Source organism: Vulpes vulpes, chromosome 16 (assembly GCF_048418805.1).
Source record: "Vulpes vulpes isolate BD-2025 chromosome 16, VulVul3, whole genome shotgun sequence".
In the NCBI taxonomy this organism is placed as follows: Eukaryota; Metazoa; Chordata; class Mammalia; order Carnivora; family Canidae; genus Vulpes; species Vulpes vulpes.
This window is the reverse complement of record NC_132795.1, coordinates 55,532,488-55,549,585: the sequence shown is the minus strand read 5'-3', so window position 1 is coordinate 55,549,585 and position 17,098 is coordinate 55,532,488. Positions and strand designations below refer to the sequence as shown.

Genomic DNA, 17,098 nt, shown 5'->3' with positions numbered 1-17,098 from the left:
TACAAACATGAATATCTTTCCATTTATATAGATCTTTAATGTATTTAAGTGCTATAATTTTCAGAGTATAGATCTTATACATCCTCTTTTTAAGATTTATCTCTGTGTCATAATTTTTTGCTATTATAAATGGTATTTTTTAAAATTATGTTTATTGTTGGTGCTGATACATAAAAATATAACTTGACATATATTTTGATCTTTCAGTCAGCCATCTTGCTAAAAGCCTCTTTATTTCTAATATGTTTGTAGATCCTTTCAAGTTTTCTGTATGAAGATCCTATCATTTGCAAATACATTTTTCTTCCATTTTAATACTTATGCTTTTAATTTCTCTTATTTATTTTATTGTGATGGCTAGGGCCAGTGCAAAGCTGAACAGAAGCAAAAAGAATGGGAACATTTTTTTCTACCTGATTCTAAAGGAATACTTCCACATTTAAGTGTATGAAAAAATTTAATTTACATTTTTAAGATTCAAACTTAATTACTTTTTTGCTAGAAAAAGTGGTCTGTATAATACAAATTCTTTTAAATGTTAAGACTTTCTTTACAATATAATCAGTTATAAAATTCATATTTAAAAATGTTTTATTTGGGATCCCTGGGTGGTGCAGCGGTTTGGTGCCTGCCTTTGGCCCAGGGTGTGATCCTGGAGACCCGGGATCAAGTCCCACGTCGGGCTCCCGGTGCATGGAGGCTGCTTCTCCCTCTGCCTATGTCTCTGCCTCTCTCTCTCTCTGTGTGACTATCATAAATAAAATTTAAAAAAATGTTGTATTTACTTGATCTATCAATAATTGAGAGATTTTTAAAATCATTACTATAATGGGATATGTTTCAATTACTTTCTGTAGTTCTACCATTTTTTGCTCTGTATTACTTTGGAGTTATTTTACTGGGTATACTCACATTTAGAAATGTTATATCTTCCTAGGGATTTAAGCCTGTTATCGTTGTCCTTAATAATGCTTTTGGCTTTAAATTGTACTTTGTCTGACATTAATATAATTATACCACCCTTCTTTAACTAGTATATGTCTGGTTTATCTTTTTCCATTCATTTGCTTTTAACCTTTATGTGGACTTATGTGGGCAGCATATATCCAGACTTCTTTTTCTCGAATTTGATAATCTCTGCCTTTTAACAGATGAGTTTAATCCATTGATATTTATCATGATTATTAATATATTTGGACTGATTTCTACCATTTTGCCTTTTTTATTTCCATCTCTCCCACTTTATCTATGCTTCTTCCTTTTTATAAACCTTTATTTTCTCATTCTATTATTTTCACTACTTTGGAATTTATTCACGCTACTTCTCTTCTTTTGGTGTTAACTCAAGTTTATCATGCATATTTACCTTTAACAGTTAAGGGTCAAATAATATCCTTACCCTTCTCTCAAAGTATCAAGGATCTTAGAACACTTAATTCTATAGACTCATTTCCAATTTACATACCATGGCCACCCACTATTTTAGTTGTCTGTTTTTCAAACTCAGAAGTTAGACATTAGGGCAGCCCAGGTGGCTCAGCGGTTTGGCGCCGCCTTCAGCCCAGAGCGTGATCCTGGAGACCCTGGATTGAGTCCCACATTGGGCTTCCTGCATGGAGCCTGCTTCTTCCTCTGCCTGTGTCTCTGCCTGCCTCTCTGTCTCTGTCGCTAATAAATAATAAATAAAATCTTTAAAAAAAAGTTAGACATTACTATTTTACACAGAGAGTGTTTATTTTATATACAAGTTTATTACTTGATAGTCACTCCCTCTTGCATTTCATTTTTTTAAAATTTTTTTTAAATTTTTATTTATTTATGATAGTCAAAGAGAGAGAGAGAGAGAGAGAGAGAGAGGCAGAGACACAGGCAGAGGGAGAAGCAGGCTCCATGCACCAGGAGCCCGATGTGGGATTCAATCCCGGGTCTCCAGGATCACGCTCTGGGCCAAAGGCAGGCGCCAAACCGCTGTGCCACCCAGGAATCCCCCCTCTTGCATTTCAAAGCATTCTTCTGGAATAATTTTCTTTTTGAAGTATATCCTTTAATGAAGATCTCTTGGTGGTAGGCTCTTGGGTTTTTTATTTATCTGTAAGTGACTCTTTCACCCTTATCTCTGAATGACAGTTTTGCTGGGTACATAATCACAGGCTGTTATTTTCTCTCAGCACTTTGAAAATGCTGTATCACTGTCATCTGGCCTCCACTGTAGCTGAAGAGGAGAGGTCACTGGCAGAGTAACTGTCATTCCCCTGCAGATGTGTCCTCTATGTCTTACACTGTTTTCGTGTTTTCCTTTTCCTTTGGACAGATCTTCTAGTTCACTAAATTAAGTTTTTTATTTCAATAGTTTTTCTCATTTCTGTAAGTTTCCATTTTTCAAATTCATACATGCATGCCTAATAATCTTTTTTTTTTTTTAAGTAAAACAGTTTTAATTTTTAGAGTTTGGTTTGGCCCAATGAGCCAGGCTATGACAGATATAACTGACATTTGAATAACTGGATTAATTTAGAGAAGGATAAATCCAGTTTTGACGCTTTTGCTTGTGTGTATGTCTTTTTAATTTAAGACTTTATTTTTCAGAGCAGCTTTAGGTTTACAACAAAACTGAGAGGGACATACAGAGGTTTTCCATACACCTCGTCCTGACACATGCAGAGCCTCTCCATATCAACCTTTACTTATTTAGATATTTAAATGCATAGCTATTCTACATCAGGCATTCCTGCCATCTACTGTCTTTAGGGGGCTAAATATATTCTTTGCTAATCATTTTTTCCAGGGTTGGTGATATGGATTGTGAGCTCATTGCCTGATTTTAATTGGTGGGAAATCCTATGGACCTAACTTGTGAACTGAGCTTTATTCTTGCAGAGAAAATTCAGCCCCACGTTGAATGTCTGGGTTCAGCACAGCAAACCCAGGCTTTCTTTCCCAATGCTTACCTATTTTCTTACCCAAAACCATTTTCTTATCTATTGATGAGTGCCCTTAAACAACTCAGCTTCTACAGGCACCAGCTCCAAGTCACTCTGGCCCCAGCTCATATATCCTGTTATTTAATTTGATTAATTTATTTAAATTTTTGGAAGGCAAGATCTTTGGAGACTTCCCATAACCCTACTGAAGCCAGAAATATTGCAATGGTTTGGTTACTATGCAATAAATGGGCTTCTTGGAGCTCCTAGTAAGTCTTATCACTAGAAGTAGACCTAAAATATTTTTTAGTGTAAAAAAAAATGCATGTAGTACAATTGTTTTTATAAAAATAAGTTCTCTCTAGTTACCCATTTTCTGCATGTGTGTGTGTGTGTGTGTGTGTATACACAGAAAGATGCCTAGAATCTATGCTCATCTGATATGAATTATGGCTATTTCTGAGTGACAGGATTGGAAGTGATTGATTCTCCAGGGTTTTTGGGCCTGTACTGTTTTTACCAGAATAGAGTGATTTTTTTTTTCTGAAACAAAAATAAAAGAAAGAAAACAGCGTGCCTGGCTGGCTCAGTTTGTAAAGTGTATGACTCTTGACCTCGGGGTTGTGAGTTTGAGCCCCACATTGGATGTAGAGATTACTTAAAAATAAAAAATAAAAAATAAAAAGGAAGGAAAAGACCAGACTGGAAGTGAATATTCTAAGATGTTAATGGCAGTTGGTTTAGGACAATAGAGATCAAAGTTACCGTTATTTTCTTTATTGTACTTTTAAGTTGAAAAAAAAAACCACTGCTTGATACTCACCAGTGCAAATGTTTTAGTAGGAACTGCCTTTGTACTATAAGCCCTGCCATCCAGACTGTGTGTGACACAGCAACCAAATATGACTCCACATCAACTGTTAGCACAAGGTTCACGGTAGAATTAACATTAACACTGGTGCTTGTGCTTATAAAAAGCATGACAAGTACTTTAAAGTTTTACTTTTAGTCCAACAGGAAACTTACATGATTTTTAGGAAAATATTTCCATGATACAGAGTGCTACTACAGTTAACACAGACCAGAGTAATCCTTCTCTAATATAAGTAAAGTTCTATTGCAAAGAATAATACCACTAAAGAGCTCTTTATGGAGGATCAGATGACTAACTGAGATAATGCTTTGTTGGTCTGGTTGCAAGCAATGTCTCTGGTGATAGCTTTTATAATTATCACCTCTAAGGAAAGGGTGTGATGCTGACGCTTACAGCTCGAAGAAGCTGAGTTGTAACTGTGTACATATAGTTTTCTGTATGTATTTCATATGTACTTCTGCTCTCTTGGAGGTTATATCTAGTGATGGCTTTCAGTCTGCTTTAAAAAAAGATGTTCAAAAAGAGTTTTGGTGAATGACAGCATCATTGAAATGAATTTGTAGTAAGAGTACATTAAGCAACAATGATCATTCAGTCCCTTTTGTCCTGCAAACAACAAAATTACCTCAACAAAAACCTTCCAAGCTATCTACCACAATTAAAACTTGGGGAAAACATCTAGGAATAGGGGGGAAAAAAAGGAGTAGAGGTAGTAATATGTGTTGAACACCTTCTCCAAAGTACTTTGTTCCCTTTGCTAAATTACCACAAAGAAGCTAGGCACAGCTGTTTCAGCTCTAGATCCTAAAGCCTGGGAATCAGATTTTTAGCAATGCATTCAACTTTACATTTCAATATAACTAAATAATTTAGAGATGTCTTTAAACACCTCCTGATGGAAATGCACCTGTGTGTTACCATCACTAGCCTCTCTGAAATATTAGTTGCTTTCAATTTCTCTTTCTTCTCCAATATATCATCTACTTAGTCCATTTCCTCTCTATATCTTTACACATTACCTTTACCTCATTTCAATAACCCTAGAGCAAGATGCTGGATTGAAACTACTGTCTCTCACAGAGCTTCCTTCCAATTCGTATTGCCTTCATTTCTACACAAAAAAGTAAGAGTTATCTTCCACCAACAACTGTTTTCAGTAATAAGAAAACTAAGTTCTGTGACTAAGCTAAACATCCCTTCTGTTCTCTGAGGCCTACAGTGGTTCCTAGTTGCTAGTGGTATTGAAGTGAAATCTCCAAAGACTGTTTCATTACGTCTTTTATGAACTCTCAATGACCTGTCCACATTTTTCCACATATTCAAATTTATGTTCTCTATGCCATTGAATCTGACCACCATGCACTAACATGATTAATTTGTTTCTTGTTTGTATTCTTTATCACTACAGTAGGAACTATCTACTCTCCCCTATATTTATTATCTCCTTCTTCCTTAACAAAAGATCTTCTGACTTTAATCTGGGCACACAGCTGTCCAGGGTAAAGACTACATTTTTCAGCTTCTCTCGCAGCTAGGAGTGTCAAGTGACTAGATGCTAAACAACAACATGTAAGCCAAAATATTATGAGCAACTTCAATAAGGGTCCTTAAGGGGAAGGAGTATTCATATTTTCTTTTTTAAAAATTTATTTAGTTGAGTGATGCCTGGGTGGCTCAGCAGTTGAGTGTCTGCCTTTGGCTCAGGGCATGATCCTGGGATCCTGGATCGGGTCCCACATCAGGCTCCCTGCATGGAGTCTGCTTCTCCCACTGCCTGTGTCTCTGCCTCTCTCTGTGTGTGTCTCTCATGAATAAATAAATAAATCTTTTTTTAAAAAAAAAAGATTTATTTAGTTGAGAGAGAAGGGGAGAGAGCATACAAGTGGGAGGTGAGGTGTGTGCAGAGGGAGAGAGAGAAGCAAACATCCCACTAAGCAGGGAGCCTGACTTAGGGCTCAATCCCAAGGTCCCAAGACCTGAGCTGAAGAAAGATGCTTAACCGACTGAGCCACCCAGTTGCCCCTAGAATATTCATATTTTCAAGCTCTCCTCCTTCCTACTGGCTAGAATGCAGATGTGATGGCTGGAGCTCAAACAGCTATCTTGGCTCATGAAGTGGAAGTTACATGCTGAGTCTGGTGATGAGACAGAAAGACCCCTGGGGTCCTTGACTTTATGAAGGGCCATATCAGTCTTAAAATATCTAGTTCTGGATTATTTTTAGAAGAGAGAAAAAAATCCTATTATGTTTAAGCTGTGAACATTTTTGTGGCCTCTTCTTCATCACTGGGAACACGTAATTCTAATTGATCCACCTATCTCCAAGTTTTAATTTGCTACTTCTGTCCTACTAAGAATGCTCCACCAATTTATTTTCCTATCTCGCTCAGTACCCTCCCACACAAAATTGTCAGGTTTCTTTCTTCCTTTAAAATATAGCTCCTGTGGTGTATTTCCTGGGGGGGGTCAGTTAAGCATCCAACTCTCGGTTTCAGCTCAGGTCATGATCTCAGGGGTCGTGTCCCATGTTGGGCTCTGCGCTCAGCAGGAAGTGTGCTTAAAGATCCTCTCCCTTTGCCCCTCCCCTTATGTGCATGCTCGCACTCTCTCTCTCTGAAATAAATAAATAGATAAATACAGCTTCAGATTCAAATGCCTATGTGGAAACAGTATTGCTAAGCTTAATCCAATTACTCTTTTTTGGTTTTTTGTTTTAAAGATTTTATTTACTTATTCATGAGAGAGACACACAGAGAGAGGCAGAGACACAGGCAGAGAGAGAAGCAGGCTCCATGCAGGGAGCCTGATATGGGACTCAATCCCAAGACTCCAGGATCACTCCCTGGGCCGAAGGCAGGCACTCAACTGCAGAGCCACCCAGCCATCCCCAATTACTCTTTTTTGAACGCAAACACACACATATATCTATCTACGATGTATATGTGTATATATACATAGATGGATAAATGGAGTTTTTTTTATTTGATAAATGGAGTTTTTAAATAATTTAACAGATTTTTAACAAATTTACTAAGTTTTTACATCCAAACATTCACTATTTGCCATCATTCACCAAAATTCTTTTTGAACATCTTTTTTTTTTTTTTAAACGGACTGAAAGTCATCACTAGATGTAACTTCCAAGACAGCACAAATACACCCAATTTGCTTACCAGTCCAAGAACAGTGTCTGGCATATCGTAAGTACTCAATACATGTTTATGATATGAATAAAAAAATTAACTGTAGCAAAACTTCATTTGAAGGTAGACTGACTTTTTAAAAATAGTCAAAAGTCATTCCAAGCTCAGTTTAGTGAATAAGATGTGTCATAAAGCTAGAGAATATCATTTGGGTTAAAAAAAAAAAAGCAGTGACTATAAAGCAATAAACCTGATCTCCTTGTATGAATCATAAAAATGGCTCAGAGTTGAGCTTCTTTCTGTGGCAATTTAAAGATTCATTTCCTAAGCTTACAGTTAAGTACGCCAAGCTTGCTCCAGTTTCAGAATGTTTGCACCTGCTGTTCCCTTTGCCTGGATCACCCCCGATATACATGGATAGTCCCTTCACATCATTTGGGTCTCTGTCTAAATAGCCACCTCTTCCAAAGGTCTTTCCTTACTCCCTGACCTAAGGTAAAGTCATCCTTGTCACTTTCTGTGCCCTAATACTGCTTTCCCTTCTTTTTTTTTTTTTTAAGATTTTATTTATTTATTCATGAGAGACACGGGGGAGGGGGCGGGCAGAGACACAGGCAGAGGGAGAAGCAGGCTCCACACAGGGAGCCCAACACGGGACTCGATCCCGGGACTCCAGGATCATGCCCTGGGCCAAAGGTGGGTGCTAAACTGCTGAGCCACCCAGGGATCCCCCTGCTTTCCTCTTCTTTATAGGACTTGTCACTGACATAACATTTTATATCTATTTTGTTTATGTGCGATTAGTATCTGTCTCTGTCACTAGAATATGTGCTCCATGATGAAAGGGACTATGTTTTACTCATTGCTATAGCTCCAAATTTCTGCTTGATATCTAAAGTTCAAAACAATCCATTAATAGATGTTTACAATGAAAGAGCAAGGAAGAGAAAAAAGGAATGGAGAGAGAACAAGAAAGGCAAGAGAGAAGTAGTGAAAGGGGTGAAGAAACTCTGGGCAAGTCGGTGATTTTACTCTGTAACTCCATTTTTGTATTAGTTTGAGTTGAAGGCTTCTGTGAGAAAATTTCAGACTGTGTCTCTTTTCTCTCCTGGAGATTTATTTCTAAATAAAATGGCTACCAGAAAGAAAGAGGTTCCACTCCACTTAGAAGCATGTGGATGGCATTTACTGTCTTTTACCATCTTTCCATCTTCCTAGTCCACACAAACACAAACTGAGTGAACATTCGAGAACTCCTGAGTCAGAGAAGTACTTTAGTGATTTTTAGCAAGATTCCTCTGTGTTGGTATTAACTATTAACATTCTTAATTTCTATACATAACTGACATTTGGAACATCTGTTCATTGAATACCTGCAGCTCTTTCAGGCTCTTGTTTAATAGAGTTACATGATAAAGCTAGGCGGCAAGCCTCTGAAAATACTTTTAACTCTGTCACTTCTGCTGTGTCTCTCACAGCATAAAGTTTAGCTCCTTTCAAGGCACAGTAATTCAAGTCACATTTCTTTAATGATTTTCCTTCCTCAGACCATTCCTTACACAAAACTTACCAACAGGGTTTGTACTGGAGAAGACAGAGCACAATGACATTCCTTCATGTTTTGGCAAATTTACTAGAAAAGGTAATTTGTTTCTTTTTTTTTTTTTGAGATTTCATTTATTTATTCATGAGAGACACACACAGAGAGAGGCAGAGACACAGGCAGAAGGAGAAGCAGGCCCCCCCCAATGCAGGGAGCCTGAAGTAGAACTCGATCCCAGGGCCCTGGGATCACACCTGAGCCAAAGGCAGATGCTAAACTGCTGAGCCACCCAAGTGTCCCAATTAATTGTGTTTTCTTGCTGATTTCTATAACATTACAGAGAAAACCTTTATTTTTTTTAAGATTTTTAAAAAATGTATTCATTCATGAGAGAGAGAGAGAGAGAGAGAGAAAAGAGAGAGAGAGAGAGGCAGAGACACAGGCAGAGGGAGAAGCAGGCTCCACACCCAGAGCCCCGACACGGGACTCAGTCCCAGAACTCCAGGACGGTGCCCCAGGCCAAAGGCAGGCGCCAAACCGCAAAGCCACCCAGGGATCCCCAAGAAAGCCTTTTTAAAAAAAGTTCATTCTGCATTTAAAATCTTTGGCGAAGGAAAAAGTTCTATGATAGAAGACACTGTTGTCCTGTAGGAGTTTGAGAGACTTTCAGAATTCTGAGGCACATTTAAGAAATGTGTAGGATCAAACAGCACAAAATGCATAGATGCCCAAACCCTGAGGCTCACATTCCAGTTATGATGAAAATCTTAACATGAATCACAATGCCAAATAAGTAGTCACTACTTTAATACCATTTGAGCTCAAAACTCTCATTTTATTTGAAACCCAAATAAATTGCATTCAGAAAATAGTTGTAATATTTTCTACTATTATTCATCTTTGTTTTGTACAGAATGAGGCCTAATATAGTACCAATAGCACTAATATAGCATTAATACTTCAGTATTAAAATCTAATGTTTTGAGGCACCTGGGTAGCTCAGCAGTTGAGTGTCTGTCTTTGGCTCAGGTTGTGATCCCGCGATCAAGTCCCTGCAAGGACCCTGCTTCTCTCTCTGCCTATGTCTCTGCCTTTCTCTCTGTGTTCCTCATGAATAAATAAGTAAAATGTTAAAAAAAAAAACAAACCCCTAATGTTTATATTTTTTCATTGTTCTTAAATGATACCATTGTAGGCTGACGCTCATTATACGTACTTTTATTATGTAGCCTTGCAACCTTAAGAAGCTTACGTTTCTTCTCTGAAGCAGAAATTTCTGGTGTGTGGGCAGAAGCACATGCTGTTGGTGAGTTAGCTGTACCAGGTAATCTTTTAGGAAATGTCATAGAGTAGGAGGTACGCCGTCTTGTCCGACATGCTACTTCCCTCTCTCTATGCAACAACTGTTCATCCATCAGCAACGTTATGACTTGCTTAGACTTTTCCCGGATATAATAACCTGAAAAATACATTGGATTTGTGTAGGTAAGAAAATGTTCATTAAAGCTACAATTAACTTTTATTCTAAAGAAATTAGGAAAAAAAAAACATAAGCAATGTAAGCAAGAGAAAAAATAGGGAAACCGGTTTCATTAGAATTGTCAATAAACTCTCCTTTTCTTATACTTTGAGAAGTAAATAAATGTATGATGAAATCGTATCACATATTTCCTTTTAAAAGTAATACATACATTGCAATAAATCAAACAATATAGGCATAAAAGAAGAAAAATGAAATTAGATCTAGATGTACGACCATGACATATAACTAAAGATTTAAAATAATATGAATGGTATGATTTAAATCGGTAAAGCACAGAGGAAAATCAATCATTATATATGAATACAGGAGAGATAAGTAGATAGAGAAATACATGAGTGGATAGAAGGATGGATGGATGGATGGATGGATGATGGATGGGCAGGAAGATGGCCTGCTGTGCTCTCACAACATTGTTAATATCTCTTACCTTAAAGGGGTATGATTGGGGTGGGACAAGAATGGGGGGGGACTGGATTTTCTTTGACATAACATCTTATCAAAACAACTTGATGCCATTAATAGAGTGCCAGAGCACAGTCTAAGACCAGAATCCTAATGAAGATGCTCTCCTTAATCATCTGTGTGACTCTGATATGTTAGGTGATCTGTCTGGCCTTGAGTTTTCTATGTAAAAACCAGTAGAGGCATATCTGTTCAGTGTAATTCACAGATATAAAAATATACTCATTCAAATATATAGTATTATTACTATTCTCAATCCCCTCCCCATGAGAAATGATAAAGGAAACCCACTTCCCTCTCCATAGCTTGGGACCAACTCATATTATAACATCTCATGTCTTCCCAAGCCTTCTTCCAGAAGTAAACTGAAAAGTCCCGAAAAGATGCACTACAATGTTCACTCTGGGCTCTAAGCATGATGAATTAAAGTGGTAATATATCCAACTATAATTTACAAGTAGTAGAAGTAATGAGAAATGGTCAAATGTAGGGTGCATTTAGATGAAAGAAGCTAATATGTTCTCTGCAGTCATTTCATTAAGGACTGCTACGGATGGTGTCAGAAACCTTTGTTCAAGTTGCCATCTTTCCCAGGATTATTTTATCCACTCTTAATCTCATTTCTTAGTCACTTCCTCCTTCCAAACTTCTTTTATAACTGCTGTGAACCATATCATTCTTAACACCCTTAGTTTCCTATGAGTAATTTGTAGTCTGTAAACAAAAAATCCTGCAGTGTTTTGGGTTACCACTTTGTGTTGCCTGATAGAAGTCTGCTGTGACTGTCAGCCTTTGGGGACAACATGCCAGACACTCCTTTCCCCTGGAAAACTGCCATAGCTCAGTTTGGGAGAAAGGGTGAAAGACTTGTTTTTCCATTTCTAACTTCATAAAAACTCATCTCTTTCCACTTCCACTCTCTCCCTCTACCCTGGCGACCCTGACTGCCTTATTCTGCAATCACACCAGGCTATCTATCTCCTTCAAGCCGTGTGCTAGCTGTTGCTTCTGCCAGGGACTCTGCATGGATAGGTCCCTAATTCATTCAAGTCTCTACTCAAATGTCACCACCTCAGAGAAGCCTTCCTTCTGCCCACCCTCTCTAAAATAGCCCCATTCCCATCACTCTCTCTTTCATTACCTATTTTGTCACTACCCGATACTGTTATACACACACACAAACACACACACGTTTACTTGTTTACTGTTTCTTTTATCTATGATACAAACTCCATGGGGGCAGAGAACCTCATTCACCCAGTACCTTTAGTGTCTAGAAGAATGATTGCACATAGGAGATACTCAATAAATATTTACTGAGTAAATGAGTTGATAAAGGAGCAAATTACCAAAAAGTTTCAATTTCCTCCTTGACATAGTGCAAATGGAACCACATGTATAAGAAGATACTGAGTGCCAATTTACAATGCAGCTGCCTGAGAAAGTTGCTTGGCCTGAAAGTTTCTTGCAACACCCTTAATTACAAAAGGTCAGAACTAGAAGTTATGGGACAGATGTGGATTATTTTACTTGGAGTCTGCATGAATTGGTGGCACTTGAAAGCAGCTACAAAAGTTCAAAGGTCCATGCAGGTACATCAAGCAGAAAGCCAACCACAATGATGAAGCACTTCTCCCTGAAACATCAGGGCTCTTCCCTGAGGGAGCAGTTGATAGCATCCGGAATGTCAAGCCCAGTGGTTTACTTCTCACTTGAGGCTGACCACTGCCCTGGCTACCTCCCCGCCACCCTCAAGATGCTGGAGAATAGAAACCTGGCTGTTCTAAAGCACTGAAGTTGAAAGTGAAAAAAAATCTATGAGTCCAATAAACCTGCTTCCAGGATGAGTTAAATAATAATAGTACTAACAAGATGGCATCTCCTCACTGCTAAGTAATATGTTTCTGAAAGGAAAGGAGGGATGCAGTACTAAAACAGAATTGTACTGGAATAGAACACATATAGGAACCAACCACTTTGTGTCTAAAAGAGAAAAGGAGGGGAGGGGAAGAATATGGGATGGAGGGAGAAAGAGAGACAAAGGGAGGGAGAAAACATGGATTCTCTGAAATGAGAAATCAAGCTACGAAACAGATCAATACCCAAAGGTACATCAAGATGTAAAGCTCATTATTAAGATGAAGAATAAAGTCAAAACAAAGCTATATTCTGTTTTGGGGGGCCTGGGTGGCTTGGTCCGTTAAATGTCTGTCTCCAGCTCAGGCTATGATCCCAGGACCCTGGGATTGAGCCCTGAGTCAGACTCCCTCCTCACTGGAGAGTCTGCTTCTTCCTCTCCCTTTGCCCCTCCCCTTCATTTATTCTTTCTCTAATAAATAAATATATATTTTTAAAAAGCTATATTATCTTAATTAGGAACCTTTGGGTTCTAAGTGACAGAAACTCAAATTGAACTGGCCATGAAAAAACCAGGGGTTATGACTGGGCCTCAGGTAAAAAAGAGGAAGAGACTGGAGAACTACTAGTACTCCTCTTCCCTCTCCCATCCCTTCCTCCCTCTGGAAGAGGCGTGTAATGCCTTCATTTTCTCAAACCCTTACATATTGGCTTTGTCCATCTGAATGTGGACATGGCCACAGATACCTCCAGGTTCATGCCTCACACTCTACCACCACCTGAGAAGCCTCCCTCTTCCTTCATTCAAACTGGAAAAATCCAAGAGAATGACTCAGTTTGGCCCAGCTTGAAAGTCACATGCCCATCCCCTTGGCCAGAGCAGGAGATACTCCCATTGGCAACACCCATCAGAAAGGCACAGTGAAGTGAGGGGAGAGTCAACAGGAGAGAAAAATGAACAAACAGAAAGCCAACTGGAGGAGGCTTCTCAAACTCAAGCAAAGAACATACAAATCACTAGAGCAACTATGCACCAGACCAATACCCCGAGATACTCACTTATGCACCTAGGCAATTATCTGATCATTTCTTAAACATTTAAGTTTCAGGAATTGTTCTAGAAGCACAAGTGAGAAAAAAAAAATGACAAGATTCCTAAACAAGGTAATTTCAGATAAAAATAAATGCTCTAAAGGAAATAAAGAACAGTGAGGTGCTAAACATCAAGTTGTGGTGCAGTGAAGTCAAGTCATATCTCTGCGCATTTTGAGCAGCCAGAAAAAACCAGCCCGGCAGACATTCAGGCAGAGGGAGCAGCTCTGACTTCACTTCTTTAGGAAGCCCTCTGTTGAGAGATAGCAAGACCCTCCCAGCTTGCTCTACATATCCTTGGTCAAGCCTGGTTTCCAGTCTCATGCACCTGCACTGGTCTCTTACTGCACTTCCACAGGTTGTAATTGCTTATTTATTTGATAAATGTCTTTTTCCCTCCATTACAGCCAGAAGTATGCCTGTGTGCTTAAGAGATACTTCAGAAATGTCTGTTCAATAAATGAAGGAACATTCTGAAGGAAAATGTCCCAAATGCAGGGGAGGAGTCTCTGTAAACACACAAATGAGCATCATGTAAAAGGATTTAGAAATATGATAAATTCAAAGATGTTGGGCAGTGAAATGCACCAGAAACAAAGACATACATCGGACTTCTAGAAAAACATGTATTAGGTTTCAGACAGTGGTCATAAAACATCTTAACACCGCTCCCCCCATACCTGACCCACTAACCAACCCAAATTTACTCTTCTTCCTATATTCCTTTCTCAGTGAATTTTATATCCATTCACCACCACCCCCAAAACTCAATAACCCAGGCCTCTTGTTAGTGTCAAATCCATCCTCTCGTCTCCATCTCCCAGTTCAGGCCCCACTCGTTTCTTGCCTGTGGTGTTCTGTTTATTTACTTATCTCAAGTCTCCCTTGCCTTCTATCCTCCACAATGTCTCCAGGGGTGGGTGATGGAAGTGGGGTAGGAAGGGAGGGGAGAAGTATCCCCAACAGTGTTATTTTCAAGTTAAAAAATCCTCAGTCAAGTTGGCACCATAAGTTCATGCTTCAAAGTACCCCTCTGCTCTGCTCCAAATATACAGCAATAATAGACATCAGCAGTCTCAAAAACAGGATAAAAACCTCCACAAACCATAAATATAAGAGAAATGAAGACGCAATGAGCCAGGCTGAAGCTACAGGGCTGCTGGGTTCTTGATCTGGCAGCCAGGAGTTCAGCTCCTCAGGTGTTAGGGAACCAGAGCTGATCTCACTCTTTGATGTTAGGGGGTATCTGTGTTTGAGAGAGGGCTGGGAAGAAAAGAAAAAGAAGAGGGGAAAAACCCAGCTGCTTCCTGGGCTGTCACTTATTTGTAGCTGTGGGTCTAGAAGCTAGAAGACACATGTGCAGCCTTAAGGCTGGGAACTAAACCTAAGGCAGGCAAGGCTCCTGCCACCTCAGTGGCTGCATGTAAGACACCTTAGTTCTATCGCAGGGCATGGCTGCCTTTCTAAGGGCTGTACTGGAGGCTCTAAGGGAGCTGGGTGGCATGAACTGAAAACCAATATCAAGGGGTGAACATGGATAGTGGAGGAAGAACCTCCCAGTCAAAATAAGACAGAAAACTAAAATTCCAAAATAGTTTTTTAAAAAAATCTCATGCTTAAGAAAGATGGCTGATAAAAACAGCAATCAAAATGCAAATACACTGCAAGGGAAATCAGTGTTCTATAGGATTCTGTAAGATCTTCTATAAATCAATATTCTATATTGTTAGAGGATTTTAAAACGCTAAACAAAGATTTTTATTTTTATGTATGTATTTATGATTGATTGATTTGAGATAGAGTGAGAGCACGTGCACGTGTGAAGGGGGGGGCAGAGGGAGAAGGAGAGACAGACTCCCAAGCAGTGCCAGGCCCAGCGTGAGCCAGGTGTGAGTCTTTATCTCATGACCCTGAGATCATGATGTGAGCTGAAATCAAGAGGTGGATGCTTAACCACATGAGCCACCCAGGCACCCCCTAAACAAAGATTTTTAAGTAATACAATTAAGAGAGATTAATACAGGAATCAAAACCACAATAAGAAATTTGAGATTATGAAACAAAAATAGGCAGAAATGAAACAAAAGCATTGGATATGAAAAGAGCTGATTAAAAATCCTAGAAATGAAAACTATACTCAGTAGAATTAAAAAGAAAAAAACCCTCAACATCCAAAAACTCCAGAATCTAACAGCTGAAGAGGTAATTGAAGAATAGTATTAAGGAATTCTTCCAAAATACAGCACAGAATGGCAGTAAGATTAAAAAGATTAATTAAAAGTCATAAACGACAGATTGTGCAAGGCCCAGTATTCACTTAGTTTCAAAAGAAGAAAATTATGGTAATCACAAAACAGCAATATTCAGAGCAAAAGGGGCTGAGAATTTCACAGAAAATACATGAATCCTCACATCAAAAATTATCTTCAAAGACTAAGCAGGATAAATAAAAATAATCCTATATGTAGAAATCTTGTAGAAAGACAGAACATTTAGGATAATGGGAAACTCTTAGAAGCCACCAATCAAAAAAAAAAAAAAAGCTACCAATCTTTTCTTTGAACCTCCAATAATAGCCCACTTGTCAGCATTTCAGTCAGCAGACATTTATTCAGCACCTCCACCAAATTGAGTAAAGAAATAGATATCTCAATAAAATAACCTCAGCCCTCCAAACCCGGAGTCCAGTGAAGGAGGTAACATGTCCTTGGGTCATACAGCAGTGTGCTTCAACAGATATGTGGGCAAGGTGCATTGGATGGGCAGAAACTGTAAAAACAGGATAGTGGAGAAGCCCTTCCTAGTGAATGGTTTGCACTGAGCATTATTTGGACATGAATATACACTGCAGGAAATAAAAGTAATAAAAGTAAAAATATGCCAAGGAGTAATAGTATAAGCTAATATTGATTGATGATCTAGAAGGTGCCTGGCCTTCAGACATTATCTCCAATCCTCAAAAAGTCCATTTTACAGATAAGAAAAGTAAGTTTAGGGGGAGTAAAAAACTTTTCCAAAGTCATAAAGTTAATAATAAGTTTGAAGGTAGAGACTGGCTCTATAGAAATACCACAATATAGACTTTAGTTTCCTCGACTGAATTTAGCATACAAATGTCAGCTTTTTTATTTGATGAGAACCTTGAGAAGAGAACGATTGTGTTGACACAGCACTGAAGTGCTAAACTGTTATTCTCTCTTGTTTGTTTACTGTACTCTGCTGTCCATGTGTGTATAATATGTAAAGAGGAACGTGGGAAGACTGGCTAGACTGGCATATTTAAGTTTAAATAGATTCATGGTTTGTTTCTTGCTGTCATGATTACCAATGATTATATTTGCTCGAAGGAGCAAAAGGTGATCCAAAATACTAAACTGTTGTAGGTATAAAGGTTTTATTTGAACTCACAGTAATATAACTTTCAAGTTACTTGTAACAATAACAAAGCACTAACAGAACAGGCTCATGATGACCGAAAGCCTGGATGTTTGTTTAAAGGAAATTCATTTGTTCATCAAAACTATAAAAATATGTGTTACGGGAAATCACATTTGTTCAGCAGCCTTGTGTTAATTATCCCACCTCTCTGCAAATGAGCACATCTACTTTGCACTAATGAATCCAGCCTCCACCACGTATCAGATGGGTTTGATGGTTAGAGAA

At 38.6% G+C, this 17,098-nt stretch overlaps 1 protein-coding gene across 2 annotated transcripts in view; it reads right to left on the bottom strand.

Moving 5' to 3' along the window:
- ENTHD1 (ENTH domain containing 1) overlaps positions 1 to 17,098 on the bottom strand; it is a 105,671-nt gene that overhangs the window by 71,237 nt on the left and 17,336 nt on the right. The window contains exon 3 of one of the 2 annotated variants that reach the window (XM_026017431.2): positions 9,698 to 9,940. In XM_026017431.2, the coding sequence (XP_025873216.1) occupies positions 9,698 to 9,940 (243 nt within the window). The remainder of the gene's footprint in view (positions 1 to 9,697; positions 9,941 to 17,098) is intronic. The other variant, XM_072743140.1, reaches the window with a different exon arrangement.